The 19,150-nt window shown below is 37.2% G+C and overlaps 1 protein-coding gene across 2 annotated transcripts in view; it reads right to left on the reverse strand.

Moving 5' to 3' along the window:
* The window catches only part of TTC29 (tetratricopeptide repeat domain 29), a 271,190-nt gene extending 252,257 nt beyond the window's left edge, over nt 1-18,933 (reverse strand). The window contains exons 1-4 of one of the 2 annotated variants that reach the window (XM_044930502.2): nt 18,445-18,933; nt 16,517-16,563; nt 10,050-10,147; nt 8,123-8,206 (exon numbers count right to left, since the gene is read on the reverse strand). In XM_044930502.2, coding sequence (XP_044786437.1) covers nt 8,123-8,206; nt 10,050-10,141 — 176 coding nt within the window. In that variant the 5' untranslated portion in view covers nt 10,142-10,147; nt 16,517-16,563; nt 18,445-18,933. Of the gene's footprint in view, nt 1-8,122; nt 8,207-10,049; nt 10,148-16,516; nt 16,564-17,367; nt 17,449-18,444 lie in introns of those variants that run through there. The other variant, XM_006065705.4, reaches the window with a different exon arrangement.
* Between the last annotated feature and the right edge of the window lie 217 nt (nt 18,934-19,150).

Below are 19,150 nucleotides of genomic sequence, written 5' to 3' on the forward strand. Positions count from 1 at the left end.
TGCAGTTTATGGGGTCACAAAGAATCAGATACAACTAAGTGTCTGAACGACAACAACAATGCATTGTGGGAGTCCTAGGAGAAGAGGACAGAGGGTGTGTAGATAGATTCTTTTCAGAAAAATGATAAAAATTTCCCAAATTTGATAAATGTCATGAATATAAATAGTTGAGAAGTTCAATAAACTCTATGTGGGAAAATTCAAAGAGATCCACACTGAAACACATTACCATCAAACTCCCAAAAGCAAAGTGTGAATCTTTAAAGTGGCAACAGAGGAGCAACTCATTAGATATACAGGATCATCAATAAGTTTTTAAGCAGATTTCTCACTAGAAACTCTGGAAGCCAGGAAGGAGGGTCTAAAATGTCCAAAATGCTAAAAGAAAAAAAATTGTCAATCAATAATTCTACATTTGGCCAAACTGTACTTCTCAAGTGAGGGAGAAATTAAGAATGTTCCCAGATAAACCAAAACTGAGGAACTTTATTTTTATTGGACCTGCCCTTCAAGAAATGCTAAAAGCAGTCCTGCAGATTGAAATAAAAGGACAATAGACAGTGATGTGAAATCACATAAAGAAATAAAGGTCCAACACATGTAAACCTGTGGCGGATTCATTTTGATATTTGGCAAATCTAATACAGTTATGTAAAGTTTAAAAATAAAATAAAATTAAAAAAAAAAAAAAAAAAAAAAAAAAAAGAAATAAAGGTCTCAGTAAAGATAGACACATGGTCAATTACATAAGTTAGTATTTTTGTAGTATTAATAATAATTGGTAACTTCACATTCTGTTTTTTACATAATTTAAGAGACTAATAAACTTATACAAATAGTTATTCTAAGAGTTAGTATTACTGTAACTTTGATATATAACTCCACATTTTGTTTTGTACGTAATTTAGGATACAGCATTAAAAATCAATGTATTAATATGTGTGGGAGCAAGGGATATCTGGGAAACTTCCCCTCAGTTTTGCTGTGAACCAAAAACTCTAATAAAATATAAAGTCTTTCTATAACAAAATGATCGGTTTATGTCATTGGAACACATAAACATCATGCATTGTTGGTGAGAAAGCACAGTGCATTGTTGTTGAGAATGAAAAATTGTATAGCCATTGTAGTGGCAGCATCGTGGTTCTCAAAAAATTTAAAATAGAGTTACCAAATTTATTTAGCAATTCTACATCTGAGTATATACAGAGAAGAATTGAGAATAGGGTCTTAAAGAGATATTTGTCCACGCATGTTCACATTAACCTTATTCATAACAGGAAAAACACTGAAGCAAGCCAAGTGCCACTGACAGATGAATGGATAACCAAAATATGGTATAAACATACAGTGGAATACTAGTCAGCCTTAAAAAAGGAAGGAAATTGTTACAAATACTACAACATGGAAGAACCCTGAGGACTCTACAAGCCCTAGGAAAGTATACAAGGATTTGTGAGTCCATAGCCTGATTTTACTTTAAGCACTGAGAAGATGACACCATTTATTACAACATCTCCATTTTCCAACACAGAAAACAGAACAGGGTACGGATATGAGTCAGGGGGATGATTTTGATAGAACTGAAGCAAGATGAACATAACAGAGAATGGAACAGAGTCAAATTAGTTTCGGATATTCCCATGCAAGTTTTTCTTAATATGGACAGAACACAACATCAGAGACAAAGCTCACATAGTAAAATCATCTGGCTTCCTAAATGACATATGATGTGCCTGGGTCGTTGTTGACCCCACTTTGATTTCAACTGATTCAACCTCTGTGGTACCTGGGTGCTTATCCCCTTTTATCACTTTGTTCTTCATTACTAAATCTCCCAAGTGATTTCTAAATACAGCGCCATTATGCACTTCCAGGTTTATGAGCTATTGTACGAAGAGTCACAGTCTTTGACTATATTCTACACGTAATTCAAAGCAATCTTATCATGGTAACAATAAGTTTAAGCAGTTAATAGACATTTTAGAAAACTGCACAGCTTCACAAGCTATGCAAATTATGTTGTTTAGTACAGCATAAAAAATTTCTGAAAAGTTTATTGTAAGTTGAAATTAAAAACATTTCCCCTACTTGGTTAGCACTACTGTGTTTGAAATGTATCTCTTACTAAAAACTGTCTTCTAAACATGATGAAAATGATACCTGCTACAAAATAAAATATGTAACTATACACATTTAAAGAAAAAAGGTAAATTAATATTGCTACCTAAATCTACATTAAGTGTAGATTTAGGTAATGTTTACATTAATGAATGTTTTAAAAGCCAAAGAAAAATGATAGACGGCAGTTAAAGAAAGTGAAACTGTCTACATGTGTTTCATATACAGGATCTCTTTTGAACGCTCATAAGAATTTTCTGTTATTATTACAGTCTCCCAATAGTTGTGGAAATCAAAGATTAGTGAAGTCAGGTGACCTGCAACAAATTCCACAGGTTTTAAGTAGCAAAGCCAAATTTCCAGCTGAGGAAGAACTCTCCCCTAATAGCTAGAACTTTAATGTCATGATTCCCATGATTCCTATGCTTTTCTCTTATAAAGCTTTTTTAAGTCTACTTAAAGCTGTTAAGTTTAAACACCATATGTGAAAATTAACATTTTAAAGCAAACTTTTAAAGGACATAAAGACATAAATGCCTAAGAAATTGGCATTTCTCTGTTTTGTTGACATTTAAAATCTTTCCTTTTTATTTACTTAGATTTGGTTTTGGTATAAACTTGAGATCCCTTTTGCATCCAGCAAACAATTTTTAAAAGTTCCATTCCTCTGCATTTTTTTATATTCCCAAACTGTAAACTTTATTGATATCAATATTCTTTTTCAAAAAATTATGGTCAAAAATTTTTTTCTTTCCTAGTTTCACATCTTAGGGATCTGCTGTGGAAAACAGTACCAGATTGTAAATAAGTAAATAAATAAAAATAAAAAGGAATGGCATCTCTCTTCCATTCCCATCTGTGTTCTCTGCTATTGCTTATTTTGTTTATATTCAGGAGAAAGTAAGGATTAATTGTCTCTCTACTTAAGAACACCAAAATCCTGTCTCTTTTTCTTAAATCAGGAAGATCTTTTTTTGAAATTTTGTTTTTAATTGGAGGACAACTGTTTCACAGTGTCGTGCTGGTTTCTGCCTTACAACAACATGAATCAGCAATGAGTATGCAAAGGAAGAAAATATTAAAATCTAATTTGCTTCTGAGAAGCAAAGTGGGTCATTGTCCTTTCCTTCTCTCTTCTGCCTATTCCTGTTAGTCATGTAGCCATTTATTTGGCAACTGGAATCTTCAGAAAGTTGAATTGTCAAAACTCTGTATGAATTTATCACTTTAAAAAGAGGAGCAAAGTGTTTTGAAGAAAAAACAAAATATCACAAAATTATTTAAAAGTAAAGAAGATGAATGAAGCAGAGGAAGAGCTCACCTAAAGGGCCTAAATTCCCCTAATATTATCTTGAAATATTATATTCTGAATAAACACCTTCACCATATTATAGATATTCTAAGAGCCTGACCATATTGCCAAGCCAAATGCTAAATTTGCTGACAACAAGGATAAAAGTAAAAGTTTCAGTTGCTCAGTCATGTCCAACTCTGCAATCCCATGGCTCCTCTGTCCATGGGATCTTCCAGGCAAGGATACTGGAGTGAGTAGCCATTTCCTTCTCCAGGGGATCCTCCCAATCCAGGGGTCGGACCCTGGTCTCTTGCATTACAGGCAGATTCTTTACTATCTGAGGCACATGGGAAGCCCCATAACAATTATGTCTGTCATTTATAAAAGCACTTTTGGAAGACAGTTTTGAAATATTTTCAAGATGAAAATCTAAGACTGACAAATACTAATTTATCTTAAATGAGTAGTGAGTCGCTCAGTCGTGTCTGACTCTTTGTGACCCAGTGGACTATACAGTCCATGGAATTCTCCAGGCCAGAATACTGGAGTGGGTAGCCTTTCCCTTCTCCAGGACCTTAACTGAGCAAGTAAGGTACAATTCAAAGGCAGGATAGAAAGGTTGTGTTGACCAAGTGACACTCAGTAAACACCAACTGGTGACGCTGAAAGATATTCTCAAAGAAGAAAATATCTTAGAGATGCACACAATTTTGAACTAAATCTATTCTTCTGTATAATAGAATTTGATATCTGAACAGAAAATAATATTGAACAGATTAACATTCTCTGTCCCTTGATAATTTTGCTTATTTGTATCCTCATATACATAGCTAAAGCTGTAAAAACTGCCCCCAAGAAAATTTTATTTGAATCTATAAATGACACTTTTATTATTTAGCTACTCAAAGCAATTATGATAATAAGTGGTACTTTAAGTATCACTTAAATAATGTACTCTGATAATACAGAATAAAAAAGCACAAAATATAGAAATACAACATAATCTTTAGTTGTTAAAGATCAGTCAAATACTATCAATGAACTACTCAACCACTTATTTAAGAAAATCAAAATATCATTATTAGGCATAGCAATAATCTGGTCAATTAAGAAGTATAGAATACTATACTAGAATTCCTTCTGTAAATGTAGATGATAAAAATCTCAGAAGCCCTTTGCCTTTGAACCATTTTACCCAATCCAAAGTAAAATGATTTCCCCATCAATTGGGTTTGGCCATTCCAGTAACAACTACTTTAGCCTGTCCTGCTCAATTATTCATTTAAATTTTATACTCTTACTTGTAAACATAATACACTTTTGAGGAATTAAACTTCCTCAATACAACAGTGAATCAGCTACCTACAATGCTGAACTAAAAATGCTGTAATCAAAGAATATCATAGCACAATACATTTCATGGTGTTAGTAATCTAACAGTTATTCTTCACCCATTTATTAATTTAACATTTAGCTATTGAGCTCTGCCTGTGGTCAAACAGTCTGGAGGAAAACCACAGAACATGGCATCCTGGAAGCTACAAGCATAAAATGTTCAAAGAGAAAGAACTCAACTCTATCAAATAGTGTGAAGACATCAAGAAAGACAAGGACAGACACATGACCACTAGATGTGATTTAAAAGGGGGATACTGATCACAATAAACAGATTTCAGTGCGTTCTGAGTCTGGAAATCTATTTAGAGTCAATTTCAGTTGGTCTCAGAATGGGATATAGAAATATGGAAATAGTGCTTCCGGTTGGTTACTGTTAAAAGTAGAGAAAAATGGGGTAGAATCTGGAAGAGGATAAGAAGTCAAGATAAATACTAGAGTAGATATGAATGCTGATGAGACTGAATCAATGCAAAAGAAGAAATTGATGATGTAGCAATTAAACATGTTTAACTGCTGGAGAAAGTCTTGGAACAAATAAGAGGGGATGGCACCTGGAGTACAAGTAGAGACATAATCCTTAGACGAGAACAGGAACTTTCCAACCCATTGCAATAGGAGGGACACGGAGTGTGAGTTTATGTATTAGTACCAATAGTTTTGTAAATTTTAGAGTAGACAGTGAAGGGTTATTCTGGGACTAGACAAAAAACACATCCACATTACAGGATATCAAAGCTAATGGACATGAATTATGTAAGTATACATTTCTATTATCATCTTAGGGAATAAGGCAGTCTAGAGAGGCATTTGAGGATATATCTTAGATATTGCTTTGCTTGATTGAAAATCTGATTCATCCATTTCTCCCCATTATGTCCTTGTATAGTGAGGACCTGTGACTCACCAGTTTGTTCATTATACAATGCTAACAGATAAGGAGCCAAACTTGGAATATGTCTTCTTTGGCAAGTTTTATCCAACATCTTAGTTTTCTCTGATTTTTTCCCAGACCTCTAGGCTACATCTCACAGTATAATCAGTATTCATTCATTGCATATTTATTCCCTACTTGTACTGTCTCAAATAGAGATAAAGATGAGACCAAATATTTTACAATAAAATAACACTGTTTCTCGCTCTGTGAAAATTCTAGTATTAGATATAAAGTAGGCACTTAATAAATGCTTCCTGCATTTATCTTTTATCTTTTTAGAGTAGAATGGCTGATTAAAAGTTGTATGCAGAAATTGCTCGGAATATGCATAATTCCTCATGGCATTCTGTTGGGTATTGCTGGGAGATGCTGAAATCAATTTTGTCCTTTACATGCTATTCAATTAGTTTGTTTAGGGCAAGGTCTAGAATGTGTATCAGTCAGAAGCATAATAGTGAGTCAAGTACAAGAACTTTCTACTAAGATTTGTACCCACTATCTTAGGGAAAGAGCTCTGATCTAAAAAAGGATTCAAGTATAGGTAGGTTTAAGTAGAATTCAATGTTAAAGATTCAGAACTACCCACTGCTACTTGTTTTGTGTAGAGCAAAGAATCTACCTGCAATGCAGGAGACCCAGGTTCAATCCCTGGGTCTGGAAGATCCCCTGGAGAAGGGAATGGCTATCCACTCCAGTATTCTTGCCTGGCAAATCCCATGGACAGAGGAGCCTGGCAGGCTGCAGTCCATGGGGTTACAGAGTTGGACATGACTGAATAACTAACAATTTCACTTTTACTTCTTTAGTGAAAAAAATATTTATAAGAGAACACTCATCAGTACAGCCTATTCTGGACTGTTTTAGAATAATGTTTTCTTCAGTGCAGACTGAAAGCAAATTTTAAGTATAAAGGTGTCTAGTTTGTTAAATAAGTGAAGCCTAAGTTTAACTCCAAATTTAATTCCTAATTCTTAAGTGAATTATAGCTAGTTATTATATTTATTTTTTTAGATATCCCATATTTAAATCAAAATGAAAATATCACTCACATATATTTTTCTTTTAAGAAGGAACACACCATGAGACTATATTGACCTTTAATTTTATCCAACAGGATACTTCACTTTCACTTTTCACTTTCATGCATTGGAGAAGGAAATGGCAACCCACTCCAGTGTTCTTGCCTGGAGAATCCCAGGGACGGCGGAGCCTGGTGGGCTGCCGTCTATGGGGTCGCACAGAGTCGGACACGGCTGAAGCGACTTAGCAGCAGCAGCAGCAGCAGCAACAGGTTACCATGGAAAGTTAATGAATTAGCAACTAGAATAGCATTTAAAAACCAAAGGTCCCAGATATTACACTTGGCAGTCAACAGAACTCCAAGGAAGACAGTGATTATATTTACTGTAAATTTTGTCACTCTATAAAATAAAGTGGCTATGGATAGAATGAACTATTCCATTTTTCCAGCTATATGCATATTTGACAATTATCTAATGAAATATATCAAGAGACTTAGAATTTTAAACTGTATGAAAACCTACACCAAAACCATCAATAGGAATACCTCTTCAATGGAATCCCATAGCACTAGATAATATACATAGAGAAACTCTTTTAAAAGCATTTGTTGTATAAAATATTTTAATATTTTAGCCATTTAATAAATTCCATAAGATGCATGTGCATATATAAGATTTCTATTTGTCAATACTTACATCTAAAAAGCTGATAATAACAGAGTCAACACATCTATAGGTAAGAAATATTAAACCTGGTTAGCTATTATTCTAGGTTTCTATTTATTTCTCACTAATTTACATGGATTTTTATACTATTTTTACTCAGACCACATATTAGGTTCTAACTAGCAGTAAAATGGCAAAGTTTACATTGTTCATTAAAAAAATACATGGAATTATTTTTAAATTAACCAATAAACTATGATCCATTATTTCTTTTTGTAGGTTTTTGATGGGAGAGAAAATATACATTAGTCAGGGATTTCTTTTTAATCACCAGGAAAAAAGATAACACAACTCTTTCTCTTAAAGCATTTTTCCCCCATGGAGGCAATATACCCTAAAATGGAAGCTATTAAGCAATCAATGACACAGACTTAACTAAAATATTGCAAATACGATAGTATAATACCTTAGTAAATACGAGAATTTTGAAAGTCATAAAATTAAAGATTTTTTTGATATGTATAAGATCAATAGACGTGACTTATCACTATTTAATATGAGCTTTAATTTTTAAATGCCATGTTCCAGTGAAAAAATGAACTGCACAGGAAAATTGAAATTTCAACAAATAATCAAGACAAAAAAACAAACTTTATATTAAAGTACCTTTAAGAGGTATATACTTACGCAGCAACCTCCTCTTTTGACAATCCTTTGAAATTCACCTCCAGATAATGATCTATGTCATCTTTTTCTTTGATCAGTTCAGCCCTAAATGAAATGGAAAGAAATAATAAAGAACTGCCTTATCGAGGTGAAAAGCTACCAAACATAAAATGCCACCAGGAGAACAGGAATATTCAGGGTATAATATCTTAGATAATAAATGTTCTGCAAGAGCTACAGAGTTAGGCTCTTCATTGATAATTTCAAATTTTTAACTTTCTTGAATGGAAAAAGGGAAGAATACTGAACTCAGTGTGTAAACAAATAAAACACCAACACACTAAAATAGTCTACATTCTTAAATAAATGGGGTTTTCTCCTCAAAACTTTTAAGATCTTCCATTTTACTTATGTTCTCTCACAACCTTCCAGCTACAGAAGTCAGATTGTGTTCAGCACAGTATCGTGAACTAAAAAACCCCTATTTGATACAAATGTGTTGAATTTATTCGTTGAAAACATAGAATTTTGCTCTGACATTCTGTTCGAGTGGTTTTTAAAAATCACACATAAAACTCAAATTACTATTAAAAGTTCAAGCTGAAAGTGATTTTAAGAAGACTTTAATTAGAAATATATTACACATGTAATATACTCATTCTTCATACCCCTTGCACCTTTAAGAATAAGCAGCCTATTAACATATCATGACAACTGAAGTACAGAATACACAAGTATCTCTTTTTATTCAGAAGCTAATGGAGAATGTTGATTAAAAAATTTCCCTTAAATGGTTATGATAAAAATGTTTTTCTTTAATAAAAAGAATTCAAAAATTTTTTTCTTTAAAATCTGTCTTATCCTAGGGATGTGACACTGATTTATGTTTTTGCTTATGTTGAAAAGAAAATGTAAACTCAGTTATTACAAAATGACAGGAAGAAGAAGCTAGCTTTTTCAGATTTTGCAAATATTTCACGTTGCCCAAAAGGAAGATGGAAAATAAGAATGTATATACTGAAGTTATGCCTCTATCAAAAATGTTGCTTTTCAAATTATTTGAAAGTAAACTTATAATTTTCTGCAATTCTATTTTACAGTTTCTACAAATTTCATTTCTATTACAAAAGAAAAGTTTAGCTGAACCTATTTATTTTGGTCCAGGGGCTTTGGTCTCTGCCAGAAATACCAAAAATGAGGTGTGGTCCTTCTTCGAACAAAGCAGTCTCAAAATACTTTGATCATTATGCCTTGTAGGAATTAAAAGGCATGCATAAAAAGATAATCAAACCTACATATGCAAATTATTTATGTTGATAAATAATATGTGCATAATTAAAAATCAATAAAACTAGAAGTGGAAACTTCTAAGTAACACAGTCTTAGTTAATATGCATAATTACAATCAAAAACATCAAGTTCCTGCCCTGCAGGTTTTCGGCCCAAGACGAAAACTCCCTGAATTCAGCAGCCATTCACAGGCAGAGAAGGTTTGATGTATTTTCAAGCTCTAGTATCATTTCAGGCGCTAAATCATGACTGCTAGTTTACCCTCGGAGTAAGACTGTGTCTTCCTTCCTCCAAAACATAAATCAGAATCGGGATCTTGTGGTTTAGATGCTATACAACTTTCACGCCTAAAGCTTCTGCTTTCAATTTTTCTACACATATTTTAAAAAGGAAATGTATTTCCAAAGCTTTGCAGGAACCATAATATAATGGCAGTAGAAAATAAAATGACCAAATGAGCACCTGCCTGATAAATAAATATATTCTTAATTTTTGAATAAGATTTATCAATCTTTCTGAAACAGCAAATTTGAATATTCTGAATATAAAAATGTACTTTTGCCTTTAAACAATTTTTATTGCTGAGATATGTTACTGACATTTCTTACTGCAAGAAATTTCTTCTGTAGGGAAAAAAAAGAAAGCCAGGGTCACATACCTTGGAATTGTTCTTGGTGAGCATGGCAGCTTCTGTCTAGCCAAGGCCGTAAGCTTTGGGCGTGTCATGGGCAGCGGGGGCAGGGTAGTCATTTTGGACTGCCAAAAAAAAATAAACAAACAGAAATGGTATTTAAACAGTAAATCATTCAAAGACTCTTTTAAGACATTATTAGAGATCTAGTCAGTCATCTGAGCTGAGAATGCCTCTGCGTGTAGATCTTTAGCTCTGTTATTCAGGCATGAAGTGAGTGAATTCTGCAGGTGGCTTCTCTCATTATTTTTCTTACTATCTGCCTTTTGGCCAATTTATTACTTGTCTGCATCTCCATCACAAAGTAGAGAAGAGAAAATCTGATAAATGTGTTGGAGATTCAGACAACTAGGAGCTTTGGTATGGGTTCTGTCAGTAGAGCTGGTTGCAATTAAAAAGTGAAGATTTTTAGGGCAGCTATAGATATCAAATACTCATGCTTTGCTCTCCTGTTACAAACAATAACTAAAAATTGTTCATACTTTGCCATTTTCTAAAAACTTTCTCACAAATAAAGGCTTTCCCTTAGAAGTGCTAAATGCTAAGAACAATTCTCAACAAGGAGACCGCTGGGCATATATCTGGAAAAGATGAAAACCAAAAAGAAACATATGCACCAATGTTTGCAGCAACACTATTTATAGTGACTAAGATGTAGAAGCAAACTAAATGCCTATTGAGCAAAGAATGGATAAAAAAGATATGGATAAAGAAGATAATATTTCATACACAATGGAATATTACCCAATCATAGAAAAGAATGAACTAATGCTATTTACAGCAACAATGGATGGACCTAGAGATTATTATACTAAGTGAAGAAGTCAGATAGAGAAAGACAAATATCATATGATATCACTTATATGTGATATATGTGGAATGTGGAATCTTTGTATGTCGAATCTTTTAAAAAAACTATACAAATTACCTTATTTACAAAATAGAAACAGACTCACAGATGTGGTAAACAAGCTTATGATTACCAAAAGGGAAAGGGGGGAGGAATAAATTAGAAATTTGGAATTAACAAATACACATTACTACATATAAAATAAATAACAGAATCTACTGTGTAGCACAAGGAACCATATTCAATATCTTGTAATCACCTATACTGGAAAATAATTTGAAAAAGAGTATACATATATTATATGTATACAGGAGCTTCCCTGGTGACTCAGATGGTAAAGCATCTGCCTGCAATATGGGAGGCCCAGGTTCAATCCCTGGGTTGGGAAGATCCCCTGGAGAAGGCAATGGCAACCCACTCCAGTACTCTTGCCTGGAGAATCCCATGGAGAGAGGAGCCTGGTAGGCTGCACTCCACGGGGTTGCTAAGAGTCGGACACGACTGAGCGACTTCACTTCACCACATACATATATTCAGATATATATAACTGATCACTTTGCTATATGCTTGAAACATTGTAAATCAACTATACTTCAATTTAAAAGTGTAGTGGTTTAAAAAAGATTGCTTAAAACAACAATCAATGTATTACCTTTCATTTTATGTGGGTCAGGAATTAGGAGAAGGCACAGTGGGGATAGCTTTTCCCTACTCCATTTTGACTGGGGCCTCTGCTAAGAAGACTCAGAAGTTTAGGGGTAACTCAGTGGTGGGAAACAGGAAATACCTATAAGGTCTTCACTCATGTATCTGGTAGTGAATGCTATTAGCTGAGACCTCAGCTGGGGCTATCTATCAGAACACATACATGTGACCTCCTCATATGGCTTGGGCTTCCTCTTAGCCTGGCAGCCTCATACTTCTTAAGTGGTTGATCAGGGCTAGAAAGGCAAGTACCCAAAGAAAAGCCAAGTGGAGGCTGTATTCCCAGGGTCTGGCTTTGGAAGTCACATAGCATGACTTCCATTGTAAAAATAGGCTGCCTAGAGTTAAGGCTAATGAAATAGACTCACCCACTGAGGGGAAAGCATTGAAGTCACATTGTAAGAGGAAGGTGCGGGATGGAAGATATTGTTGTGGCTATCTTTGGGAAATGCAATATGCCACAGTGGAGAAAGTAAGTGAACCATAATGAAGGTAGATCTATAAAATCAAGTTATCTAAATCTTACTTCAAAAAGGAAGAAGTGTGGGCGTGATGTTGATGGCCTTATAGTGGAAAATCATCACATGTTACAAGCACTTTCAGATACAAAAGAACTCACCTTCTCCTGTTGGAAGACCAGAGCCTCTTGATTCTACCACCGCTATCTCCACAAGTTTTGACCTCTACCATTTGACTTCTACATCTATCGTTATGGGTCACATACCCATAAGCAAGGCTTGTTTCAGGTTCTAAATCACTTCCTCCAGTATTTATTTTCTGTGTGACCTAGGGTAAATCACCATGAATCTGGGCCTTAAATATAATCAACAAATATGCATTAAGCTACTACTTCGTGCCAGGTACTATTTTATGTGCTGAAGATGAGGCAGTGAACAAAAACACAAAAATCTCTAACCTCACAGAATCTATATGATAGGGTCAGTATGGTGGGGAAACAGACAATACACAAACAAGCAAAAATAACACAGAAGATCAGATGATGATGGGATCTATAGCTGAAAATCAAGCAGGGAACTAAAAAGGATCCAGTGCTCACCAGTAGCCAGAGATGAATAACAGCAGAAAAATATGACATCAGATAAGTTAAGGAGAAATTTGGTGGTGTTCTGATGATATGGGGTCTTGAAGACTACTGTAAAAAACTAGGACTTTTACACCGATTGGAGGGTTTGAGCCCAGGAGTGACACAGTTTGACTTCTATCTTGAGAGGATTACTCTGGCATCCCTTTTGGACTTGGACTGTAGGAGGCAGAAAGGAGGACATGGAGACCAGCTGGAGGTTGCTATGAAATCTGGATGACAGAGGATGGTGGTTTAGGTAGAGGTGGAGAGATGCGGTCAGACTCAAGGTAGGACTGCCTGTGGCCTGCAGAGACAAGCTATTCCTCTAGAGCTGTGTTCAAAGCCATAGCAAGATGGAGGCTGGAAAAGCAATGAGATTTGAGGAAAAGTCTTTTGAAACTCAGTGTGGAAATAGGCAGTCTAGTGTTTCTGAAAAAAAAAAAAAATTACCTTGGCCTGAAAATAATTATTTGCATAATAAAGAGAAAATTCTAATGGAGATAAGTGTCATGTTTTAGATATAATGCGTGTGTGTGTGTGCTCAGTTGTGTCTGACTTTTTGTGACCCTTTGGACTGTAGCCCGCCAGTCTCCTCTGTCCACGGGGTTCTCCAGGCAAGAGTACTGGGGTGGATTGCCATTTCCTCCTCCAAGGGATCTTCTTGACCCAGGGATCAAACCCGCATCTCCAGTGTCTCCTGCACTGCAAGTGATTCTTTACCACTGAGCCATGGGGGAAGTCTATAGAATCCTAATATTGCCCAGATTATTAGTGTATGATATGATCCTTGAAACATAAGGTCTACTTATTTTTATACAGTTATAGTTTTAAAGCACTCAGTCTAAATAGCAAATGTTAGTCATCTCCTCCAAAACAAACATTTAAGAAACATAATGTATTACATGCCATAACTTCGTAAGAAAGTTCCTTAACTTTTTTGTATATAAAAATTTGTATTTTTCTGATCAGATGTTATATCAACTTGTTGAGTTAACTGGATAAACAGAACTTACTAAATGACAATATTGTATAGAACATGTAGTGAGAAGTTAAAGCTAAGGCAGAATTAGACCTGGTGAACAGATTTAAAGGGCAAAGGCTCCCCAATCCTACTCCTTGTGAGCCTGTTTCAGAGAAGCTGCGAAGACTCTGGATTGCAGAGTCCTCAGCTGTTATGGAACAAATCAGAGCGAATCTGGGCCATCTCAGCTCCTAACCCTAGACCTGTCTGCCCCCAGGGGATTTGGAAAGGGAAAGAAAGGAACCTTGTTCTTGATTCAGTCTGGACATTCCTTCCCTGACAAATGAAGACTCTGTTCTGACAGCCCCTATGCTTACCAAAGGCATAGGGCAGAGGTGATCTCTGCATAATCTTAGGGACCTTTGAAGGGTTAAAACCAGAAAAAGGTACTTGCAATTTCTTCAAACACTAGGAAGACCCAGACACTTGTACACAGTGGGACCAAATATATTTCCCAGGTGGCACCAGTAGTAAAGAACCCACCTGTCCATGCAGGAGACATAAGTGACGCAGGTTCAGTCCCTGGGTTGGGAAGATCTCTTGGAGAAGGGAATGGCTACCCCCTCCAGTATTCTTGCCTGGAGAATCTTATGGACACAGGAGCCCGGTGGGCTATAGTCCATGGGGTCACAAAGAGTCGGACATGACTAAGCAACTTAGCTTGCACACAGAGGGACCAAACCCCAGAAACTCAGCGCCATCTCACATATTCCAGCAAGGCTTGTATAAGCCTCCCAAGAGCTGGCCCACCAGGTTGTGATATAAAATTAATCCTCACTGATGTTTACTTGGGTTAGACCAGTTTTGCTAGAAAATACAAGCATCTAATAAAATCTTATGCACATGTTAGATGTGGAGAGGAACATGTCTTCTTTGTCACACAGATCAACTGTGATTTTTTTTTTTTAATCTGAGTCAACGTTTCCAACCATTAAAGTTTCAGCTGCCAGTTCCTTCATTTTGCTCTCCTCTGATCTAAGAACATTAGCAGCAGGAGCACCTTTACTCTTAAATTTAGTTTAATGTAAGTATTGCAAGCCCTGCTGGCAAGCCTCAAGGCACAACTCTGAATGGGGGGTGGTCAGAGCTGAATGATAAGGTGGAAAAAAATTATTAACTGTGTGCTGGAAAAAATATCCCTCAACCATTCTATGTTGAAAGTTTAAGCTCAAAGTTAGGGTGGAATGTGACGGGCTCCCTTCGCTGCTCTAAGCCCCACATCCTCCCTAGTCTATGCCTGTTGGGAAAGGGGGATTTGTTTTTTACAATCCATACATGGCTATGTAAAGATATTTTGTTTTACATAATAGGTAGCTGTTGAACCAAATTTTATGACAGACATAATATTTGAAATGCATCAAATATGTAAAAGGATCCTGTAACATATTATTTTCCTATCTAAGTAATCACCATCTCTTTTATGTCTGATCAGCTCAGTCTTATTTCTGCTGAATGTTCTTAGAGTAGAAAATAGCTGCATTTTAGCATATAGAAGCAAACCAAGGGGAAAACAAGTGAGAAAAAATGCAAGCACACTTAGGGGCCTGTCATTTCAGGCTGAAATCATACCTGTTGAGTGAAGAAAGCCTTTTGTTCTTTGTTAATATGAACAGTATCATTTTCCTGGTGCGGACTAGAGAGTGTTCCCTGCTTTCTAGTGGGCTCCATCCAGAAGGAATGGGACTAGTGCTGGGAGTGGCTGATCTAGGCCTGAAGCAGAAATGGAACCCATCATCCTTCAAAACTGACACTTTATCAGGGTCCTCCTAGCTCCACACCACACATGATGGGTGCTACCTCAAGATGGGTACCTAAGGGAGAATCATGAGGGGTACTTCCCTGGCTGGTACCCAAATAAGCCTAGCCCTAGGAGGTCAGGGTGAAGCTGTCTGTTAGGGGACCCAGAGGCAGCTCCCCCAGTGCTACCAAATGGGCAGAGTACTCTAGGCACCACAGGAGCTGAGACAAAGATCAAAAGGTTGCCCTAAGCCATTCCACTGTTGGTATTCAGAGGAGATTTGGTGGATTCTTTGATCTCCTGGTTGGCTCCTGTATCACAGTTACAATCTCTAAGTTTGGCCCCCACATGCAAAGACAAATGAGAATGGAGAAATACAGGATGAAAGGTTTGAGAGAGGTGGATCAGGCTGAATGTGTCCCATGGTGTGAGTTTAAGTTTCTGGCCCCCAAGTAAAATTCTTCAAAGAGTAACCCTCTTTCCCCCACAATTCCCAGAGATACCCTTATCAAGAAACACAAAAGGAAGGAGAAGCCTAGAGTTGTATAGACACCGGCTACCTGGGGAGTAACTATGTTTGAGGCTGACCACTATCTCCAGAATTCAGTCACCTTGGGGGGAAAAAGCTGAAATGGGAGAAATAAAACCAATAAACACACAGCAAGCAAAAATATCATGTGTCATCAAGAGAGTTCAAAATAAATATGATTTTACTATCATCAACAAGATCATCGATAAGAATTGGAACTTTTCACATTATCACCACAAGCTCTTTTACTATGAAAGTTTAAAGAAAGCTACAGAAGAAATGTCAGTAATCTGCTCCTGAAAAGAGTAAAAAAAAATCACATAAAATAAAAAGTCAGTAAATGCTTATCCCTTGTATTTTCGGACACATTTAGCACTCTATGAGAGGTAAATAGGTTGTAAATAAATAGAAACCACACATTTCCTGCTAACTGACATGATCGACAGTTAAATCAAAACTTAAAGCAGGAAAAGTGTTTGAAAGTGGGCCATGTTTCATTCGACTTACATTTGGAGATTACTGCTGAAGGTCTCTCCAGATTTACAGACTTCAGCCTAAAAATTTGGAAGCAAAGAATAATAGCAAAGGAGAGAAGAGAAAAAGTTAAAAATCAGTCAACAGACTAACTCACTAACTCCCCTCACTGCTCCAAATCATGGAATAAGATTTATTCGTATCACAAAACACCAGGTATCTACTTGTCATTATATAAACTTAAACAAAAAAAATCCTGCTGTGACAGCTGACTTATTATGTCAATGATTAAAGATGTAAACCATAAAAAAAAAAAAAAAGAAGTATAGCTCCCATGGGAGAACCTAATCACTAATTCAATGAAAGATCAATACATCTGAAATACTATTGATATATTCTTTTGGGACTGTTTTGTGACCCCATGGTCTGTAGCCCGCCAGGCTCCACTGTCCATGGGGTTTTCCCAAAAGTCAGACACGACTTAGCAACTAAACAACAACAAAAACCGATGTATTATATAAATGTGACATTAGGGATAATGTGATCTCTCAAACTTTGGTTATCTACCAAAACCGAGGGCATCTCAGTTCCTACCCAGTTCTAAACAGGACTAACTGATTTTTCCCACTGCCCTCAAAGGGTAAACTGGGCGGCGAGGAGAGAGCCTTTCTGTGCTCCCTCTTCTATGCATTTCTTGAAATAAATGGCGAGGGCCTTGGCTTAGTAAGCTTGTCGCTCGACTGACTGAGGAAGGTCTGTATGGGTCAGAGGAGGGACTGCCTGGAAAAATAACCCGTCTTCTTCTTGGAGTCCGCCACGAATCTCGATGGATTGGTCCTGGGGAACAACTCTGGTTTTCTGTTCCGCCGAAGTGTGTCCCTCACCCGTGGCAGGTGCTGGGCGCCGGCGCTGCCCTCTCCTCCTGCGGTGGGTCCCAGACACAGCGGAGCAGGCGCAGAGAGAGGACGCAAGAGCGTCTCCAGGGATACAGAGGGGGCAGGACGGGACGGAAGGGGGCGGGGTTAGGCTAAACTGAGATTCTGGATTGGTGCAGCTTCCACTCTCCTCGGACTCAGGGGCGGAGCCCTTTAGGGGCGGGGCCTAGTGTGCGCAGTGCTGAGGACGTCCACGGACCCGGCAGCTTTTTCCCGCCAGACGGCTCTCAGAAGTTAAAAAGCTCTCAGAAATTAGTTCACCTTATCCAAGAGGCCTCTAATTTGCCGCCCTGAATCATTTCCCTCACGGCACTGCATTCTCAATATTTTGCAACATTGCCCTATCGTCCACGCATTGATGGAAAAACACTCAGCTTGGCGTTCAAGACCTCCAAGACCCCCACTTTATCCAGCTGGATAAGTCTTCATTCTCATCTTCCTCAGCCTCTGTTGCTCTCAGAACCATTTTTTTCATGTCCCACGCAAACAGCTTTCCCAATCCTGTCTTCAGAAAGAGAATCCAATTTCGAGTGGTGATGAGGTAAAAACTCAAGGTCTCTTTCATAGACTCTCCCTGCGTTCTGTCTTTACATATATATTTTAAAACTTCCTCTGAAACTCAGGATTTTATATTTACACCCACTTAATGTCAGCCAGTTAATCGCAGTCCAAGGTTCCACCCCTTCTCTCACATGTAAATACAAGGAAGTGAACTTCCTGGCTCATTGTCTCATACAGATAGAGGGCAAGACAGTGAAGCTTGTTGCTTATTAATCCGCAAATATAGATGTGCTGGAAAGCTAAGCTTTTATTCATTGGCTACTGTCACGCACTGTAAGAAAGCGAGTCAGCTGTACTGCTCACACCATTCTGTTAATCATAAATCGATTCTATATGGACCACAAGCATAACGACCATAGCCACACTTTCATTCCAACATCTAATTTGCTGCAATAAATTACTAAATTACATCCACCAAGTAAATTTACATTATATTGAATACATTCAATCGATCACTGTGACTACCTGTGACTGGGCTCCATGGGACCCCTCGAATTCTGTTCTCATGAACTCATTTCTCCGTTTCCAGAAACATCTTAACACAGCTCCACAGGTGACTGACTGTGAATTCTGTTCAAGTTCTTCCTGCTTTTTCAGCTTTGAGGTATGTAAATTCCATGCACCTTCCTTCCAGCATGAGGCTCTCCCAGTGTGGCTTTCTAGGAGGTTCCTCCAGCCTCTTTGGATTTATTCCTACTGTTTGCTGTTTTTCACTGGCAGTTCTTTGGTTATTCTCTTTCTCCACTCCTTAGCGGGAGAGTTCATAGAGCTAAGGAGCTCAGAGAATGTTATTTGTAAGTGACAGAATCCTGGCTCAAACTGGTTTAAGCGAAAAATGGAAACACTGTTTTCTGCAACACAAAGATTCCAGCTTCAGGTGTAACTGTATCTAGAGACTGACCCTTCTGAAAACTTTGAGGACTCTACAACAGCCTCACAGAATTAAACTCTCTCTCTCTCTCTCTCTCTCTCTCAACTACTTCCCCTTATGAGTTGGTTTAGTTACTAAGTTGCGACCCCATGGGGACTGCAGCCTGCCAGGCTCCTCTGTCCCTGGGATTTCCCAGGCAATAATCCTGGAATGGGTTGCCATTTCCTTCTCCAGGAAATCTTCCCGATCCAGAGATCAAACCCAAGTCTCCTGCACTGCAGGTGGTCCTCCCACATTGCA

This window comes from Bubalus bubalis, chromosome 17 (assembly GCF_019923935.1).
Source record: "Bubalus bubalis isolate 160015118507 breed Murrah chromosome 17, NDDB_SH_1, whole genome shotgun sequence".
Lineage (NCBI taxonomy): Eukaryota > Metazoa > Chordata > Mammalia > Artiodactyla > Bovidae > Bubalus > Bubalus bubalis.